We start from the raw sequence: 6700 nt of genomic DNA on the forward strand, positions 1-6700 counted from the left end.
AATTTTTACCCCCAAAAGTAGCCTATGTCGAGATAGGTCCTTTTCCCTTTAAAGCCACATTTCATTGGATTCTTAAACAATATTTTAACGTTTAACTAGCCAAAGATGTAGTTCAAGATGACCCTATAATAGAATCTTAATTAAAATATAAAACAATTTCAAAGGAAACTGATTTTTTTTTTTTAATTCAAAGTCAAACCATCTAAAGTGACTTAAGCTACTTTAATTGAACGGCACAGATATAATGACGAAAGTTTAGTGTGTCGAATCGGTATCGGGTACCGAAAAGGAAGTATTGGGTACCGAAATTTTTTTCAAGTATTGGGTACCGAGAACTCAGCACATCACTACTCAGAATGTCGCCTGAATAATTTTAACGACATTTGTTAACGTGGAGCTATTTGTGAACCAAATGAAAAAAGTGGCGCATTTTAGGAGCTGGTGTAGTTTTCGTACTAATCTCAATGAATAAATAGTACCAAAATGTTAAAGGTAGAATTTTGATTTGAAAGAAATACTGGTGGAATAACAAATACACCCAAACGTTCTTTTTTTATTCAATCTAATCAGATTTGTACCAAAATCCATAAATTTACACCAATTTATACACCAGTGTGCTACTTGAGTTATGCCTTAAAAGTATGGAAACCACCTAATATTCCTCGGAAACTTTGCTTTTGTGACCAGGACAATGTGATTCATTAAAATATGCTAAAATTATGAGAAAAACGTGTTTGAGTCTTTCACTACAGAGAAAATCATACAGAACAGCACATATAAATCAAAACTAAATTTTATTAAAACTTCAGAAAACCAAAAACATAAAAGTAAATCAGAAGCGGGTGGTTTTTCGACATTTGCGTTTAAACTGCGAGTCACTTTCTCTAATCAATCCCCAAATGTAATCTCCCATCATGTTCTCATTGTATTGTCCTTGGTATCGCCGCTCAAATTCCATTATATCCTGATGGAAGCGCTCGCCTTGCTCCTCTGAATATGATCCCATGTTCTCCTTGAATTTGTCAAGATGTGCATCCAGAATATGGAGTTTGAGAGACATCCTGCAGCCCATTTTGCCGTAGTTCTCCACCAGACTTTCGACCAGCTCCACGCAGTTTGCGGCTTTGTGATTGCCTAGGAATCCCTGTACCACTGACATAAAACTCATCCAAGCAGCTTTCTCAACACGAGTGAGCTTCTTGGGGAATTCCTCAGACTCGAAGATTTTCTTTATTTGTGGTCCAACGAAGATACCGGCTGTAACTTTCGCCTCAGAGAGCTTAGGGAACAAGTCTTGTAGGTACTTGAACGCTGAAGAATTTTTGTCGATAGCTTTGACGAATTGCCTTATAAGACCCAGTTTGATGTGGAGTGGTGGCATCAGTACCTTCTGGGGGTCCACCAAGGGCTCCCACTTGACGTTGTTCCTCCCCACTGTGAATTCAGTTCGTTGTGGCCATTCACGCTTACTGTAGTGTGCACTGTCGTTTCTGCTGTCCCACAGGCATAGAAAGCAAGGAAACTTGGTGTAACCGCCTTGCAGGCCCATTAAGAATGTCACTATTTTGAAATCTCCGATCACTTCCCAGCCATATTGCTCATACTTCAATGCGTTCAGCACTTTCTTGACATTGTCGTAGTTCTCTTTGAGAGATACTGAATGCGCCAGAGGAAGAGACGGATACTTGTTGCCATTGTGAAGCAACACGGCTTTGAGACTCTTGCATGAGCTTTCAATGAAGAGGCGCCACTCTTTTGGTTCGAAATCAATTCCGATTTCCTCGAACAGACCGGTCACGTCGTGGCAGAAGCAGAGCCCATCTTCGCTGATGAAGAAGTTGGAAAAAAGTTCGTGACGCTCTGACATGTGACTTTAACACTAGGATCCAGCAAATTCCACTGCATCAGTCTGGAGGTCAAAAGTTCAGCATCGGACTTGGTTAGACCAAGATCTCTGATCAAATCATTCATGTCCTTTTGGTTGGGATAGTATGGGTTTTTGTTATCAGCTAGTAAATTAAATCCTTCACCTTCATTGTCTTCCACACTCATGGAATCAGGGCTCTCACAGGAAGCCACCTGCTCTTTCTCTGGAGGAGTAGGAACGGGGCGGTCAGAGCTGTGTGGAACTGGAGCCATGGATGAAGGAATGTCAGGATACATGATTTGACTTGCTTTTTTGCCAGTCCGACGTTTGGAAGGGTCCACCATGCAGAAAAAGCAGTTGCTTGAATGGTCAGTGGGTTCTCTCCAAACTCTTGGCACAGCAAACTTCATAGCTCTCTTTTCCCCTCTGTACCATCCTGAAAAAAAAAATTAGAAAAGAAAAGTACTGTCTAATAAAAAAGTTAATAGAAACATTTATTTTACCCATAACAAAGCAATATAGTTTTAAAATGTCTTACCTTCCAAAGTCCTGTCTAATAAAAAAGTTAATAGAAACATTTATTTTACCCATAACAAAGCAATATAGTTTTAAAATGTCTTACCTTCCAAAGTCCTTTTGCAGTTTTCACACGCGAAATGAGGTGCCCAGGATTTGTCTTGATCACCCACAGGCATGCCGAAATAAGCATTGTAAGCTTCGCTCATTTTAAAACCTGTTTCCAAAGAGTACTTATTCGCTCTTGTTTTGATAAAATATCCGCAGACATAACAAAATGCATCTGCAGGATACTTGCAGCCTCGTGAAGCCATGTTTGAACGAATTTATCTGTAATAAAATAAGAAACAACTCTCAATAAATCACAAAAATGTTGCAAAATTTATTGCGACGACTTTGTTGTTTTAACTAGTGTTGGGCAGTATCGAGTACTTTTGTGTATTTACTACTTTGGTATCGATACTTTTAAGCATCGGGTACTGTCGATACTTTTCAGCATCGAGTACTGAGTACTTTTGGAATCGGTACTGCCCAACACTAGTTTTAACACACACAAATGTAGAGAAAACAAGTTGTATGCGCTCGTGTATCAGTTTTCAACAAACAAGCATAAAAATAAACGCAGATAAGCGCTGCCATGGTCACAAAAGCAAAGTTATCTTGCGACAATAGCTGTTTTCTATACTTTTGGGACCTAACTGACTAGGAAATAACAATTACAACCCAGGGACAAAAACCTTGTTACATAGTGTTATGATTTAAAATAAAGAATCAAACATTTTGAAATAAAACAAATGATAAACCTTCATATAGAAAAATTCCAGGATTTTTCATTAATTTTTTAATATTTGGTGTAGAGAAGCACGCCGGGGTACCGCTAGTAAAATTTATAAATTACTTTGTAAATTAAAGAGATTATATAAATTTGTTTAAATTTGAGTGCATCAAAAAGAACTTATTATAATAATAAAATAAACTTATTAATTTATGCGTCTGAATTATATATATATACTTATATACATACACTTGCATCCACTTGAATAGCGACAGGCAAAATCTGAATTTATTTTTTATATGGAAAAATTAAATTCGGATTTTGTTTGTCCCTTTTGAAGTGCAAAGAAGAGAAATTGGCTATAATTATACATTTGTAATACTACAAAACAAACAGAACAAAAGATATTCGTTTAAATTGATAACTCATACTTATAAAAGTTCAACTGAGATCAAATACGGAGGCGCATATCAAAATCCGGACAAAGAAAAATTTTAACATTTTACCATATTATAAGAAAACGAATGAAGTACTGGTCAAAGTAATAGCACCACAACATTTTTAGCAGTCTTGACTATTTTTTTGTTTGTTTAGTGTCTTCTAATTTTTTATAAAAGTTGTACAAAACATAAAAATATACAAAATCATTAAAATTTCAATCTTTATAATACAAACTTCTATACAAATTTTGTGTAAGCGGCTTTATAGCTTATTCAATTTTATTAAACTCAGTGCTTATAGTTGCTAAAAATTCCAGTAACTAATTTTTTTTTGCCGACTGTATTTTTAATTTTCTAGGATAAAAAAACATTAATTGAGGAATTCACAACGGTGTCGTAAGTGTCGTATTGTTGTATGTCGTAAACCTTAAAAGCTTAAATAAATGTTTAGAGAACTTGAAACCACAGCCAACTATTTTTAACACCACGGAAATGCATAATATGACTTTGATGGTACTTTTCGAACCCAGTTAATATATTTTTAGACGTTTAAAGTTGACGGCATACAACAATACGACACTTACGATACCGTTGTGAATACCCCAAATGTAATGTTAACAGATGTAAAGAAGAGAGAAGTTTCTCTAAAGCCGCCATCGATAGTTTTCAAAAACTATCGATAGTGGCGACAGTTTTCAACTATCGATAGTATCCCAGCTCTAGTAGCTGATACAAACTTTTACGCCTGTCGGATGTGCCACGCCCCCGTTCAAAAAACTCATTTATATACAGTGACGGGCAAAACTGTAACATAGTGTAACACTTTTTACTTCAGCAATCGCTATCTTTCCAAGTTCTAACGACTTTCACACTTATGTTGTATATTCTTATTGGTACACCTGTACTTCCTCTCATAATGATTTGAAGTCAATCCAACAACAATAATAAAACCAGCAGACAAAAATGTAAATTAATGCAAATGTTACAGTTTTGCACTCATATATTTTTAAGAACTTTTTTACAATTTTGACGAAAAAAAAGAACTATTAACACAATGTTCAGTACCTTTTTGCTTTTTTAGTGCCTGGATGCGATTTGGCATACCTTATTTTTATCTCTGTAAAAATTCTGGAGGTATATCCTCCCATATGTCCTTAGTTTGCTTTCACAGCTCATGTACTCCATTGGACTTGGACTTGGATACTTAGTAAGCTGTCCTTTTAGTTGATTTCGCTGATTCTCGATGAAATTCATGTCCGCGGATTGTGGAGGTCATTTCACATTAGCAAATTTTTGCTTTTGTACCCAGTCCTTGCGAACATGTGCAGTGTGTTTTGGGTGATTTTTCAGCAGAGACTCTCATTTTTTCGACTACATCTTGCAAATTTTTTTGAAATATAAACATATACTGTTTCTTACGCATAATGCGTACTAACGGACCAACAAAATTTTTGAAATACAACCCCAATCTATTATTGACCGACCACTGTGATTCCCAGTTTGCCTTACTTGATGCGCATGGACTTAATTTAGGTCTTTGATCCAATACCATGCCCGGCCATCTGATTGAAAGCGATTAATTTATTCTTGTCAGACCAAATAACTTTCAATTGAAACTTAAAAATGTGTTTTTTTATTGCATTCTGAAAGGCCTAACATATCCCAATAGGCATCGGTCCGGTTTTCGTGCGATGCAGCAAAATGCTGCCACACTCGCACATGTATTTTGATCAAATTTGCTTTTTTCTTCTTTTATGATGCCTTTGCGCTCAATTTGGCAGTTTTTCGCCTCGCTGTTTACTGATTTGCATTAAAGTTTAATACCTTAAGCGCTTCTGTAATAGTGGCTGCATCGCTACTTCCTGCTAAGCTCACAAGATAGCGGACGGTAATATTTTTTGACAGACTTCCTTTGTCCTTGGGTTCACTTTAGGCTATATTTTTTGTGTCTTAACATTTTCAAGTAGAAAACTCCAAAATTTGTTGCCACTTTTCCTGCGGTCTCGCCTTTCCGCAGTAAATCTATTATTTACATTTATGGTTACTGATTATGGTGGTGACCACTTCTTCACTAAATTACAATACAGAAGAAAGTTATCTGACTTCCAACTAAGTAAAAGATAACTGTAAAATGCAAAACAGAGAGTGAGTGCAAAACTGTAACATTTGCCTTAATTCACATTTTTGTCTGCTGGTTTTTTTTATTGTTGTTGTATTGACTTCAAATCGTTATGAGAGAGGGAGCAGGGATGTACCAACAAGAATATACAACAAAAGGATGAAAGTCTTTAGAACTTGGAAATATAGCGATGGCTGTAATAAAAAGTGTTACACCATGTTACAGTTTTGCTCGTAACTGGATACCTTACTATAAGCATTTATCATAGATCTTCACACCAAATTTCAAGTTCATGTGACCTGTGTTTCCGAAGTTACATCTGTTTAAAAATTTCACGCCCATGGGATGTGCCACGCCTTCTTGTTCAAACTCATTTATATATACCTTGCTATGAGCACCCACCAGATATGACTGCATACCAAATTTAAGCTCTTATAGTTGATAAGAATTTCCCCGAAGCTCTTATAGTTGATAAGATTTTCCCCGCCTATTAGATGCGCCACGCCCCCTTTTACAAACTCATTTATATGCATATACCCTACTATAAGCACCTATCATAGATATGTCTGCATACCAAATTTCAAGTTCATGTGACTTATGGTTCCGAAGTTATAGCTGGTAAAATATTCCACGCCTATGAGATGTGCCACGACCCCTTTTACAAACTCATTTATATATACCTTACTACAAGCACCTACCATAGACATGCATGCACACAAAATTTCATGTTCTTGAGACTTATGGTTCCGAAGTTATAGCTGATAAAAGTTGCACGCCTCTGGGATGTGCCACACCCCCTTTTACAAACCCATTTATATATACCTTACTATAAGCACATATCATAGATATGCAGCCAAATTTGAAGTTCGTGGGACTTATGGTTCCGAGGTTATAGCTGATAAAAAATTCCCCGCCTATTGGATGTGCCACGCTCTCTTTTCAAAACTCACGTGTATCCTATTATAAGTATCTACCATTACAAT

At 36.4% G+C, this 6700-nt stretch overlaps 1 protein-coding gene across 1 annotated transcript; it reads right to left on the reverse strand.

Moving 5' to 3' along the window:
• Window positions 1-775: 775 nt before the first annotated feature.
• On the reverse strand, window positions 776-2773 carry LOC118745788. Its single transcript, XM_036479463.1, has 2 exons — window positions 2490-2773; window positions 776-2303 (listed from the first exon to the last, which is right to left on the reverse strand). Exon 2 carries the CDS (start codon window positions 1865-1867, stop codon window positions 833-835), a length of 1035 nt encoding a protein of 344 aa, XP_036335356.1. The 5' UTR covers window positions 1868-2303; window positions 2490-2773; the 3' UTR covers window positions 776-832.
• Between the last annotated feature and the right edge of the window lie 3927 nt (window positions 2774-6700).

The sequence above is a fragment of the Rhagoletis pomonella genome, unplaced genomic scaffold (assembly GCF_013731165.1).
Source record: "Rhagoletis pomonella isolate Grant_MI unplaced genomic scaffold, Rhpom_1.0 Rhpom_scaffold_00009, whole genome shotgun sequence".
Classification (NCBI taxonomy): Eukaryota; Metazoa; Arthropoda; class Insecta; order Diptera; family Tephritidae; genus Rhagoletis; species Rhagoletis pomonella.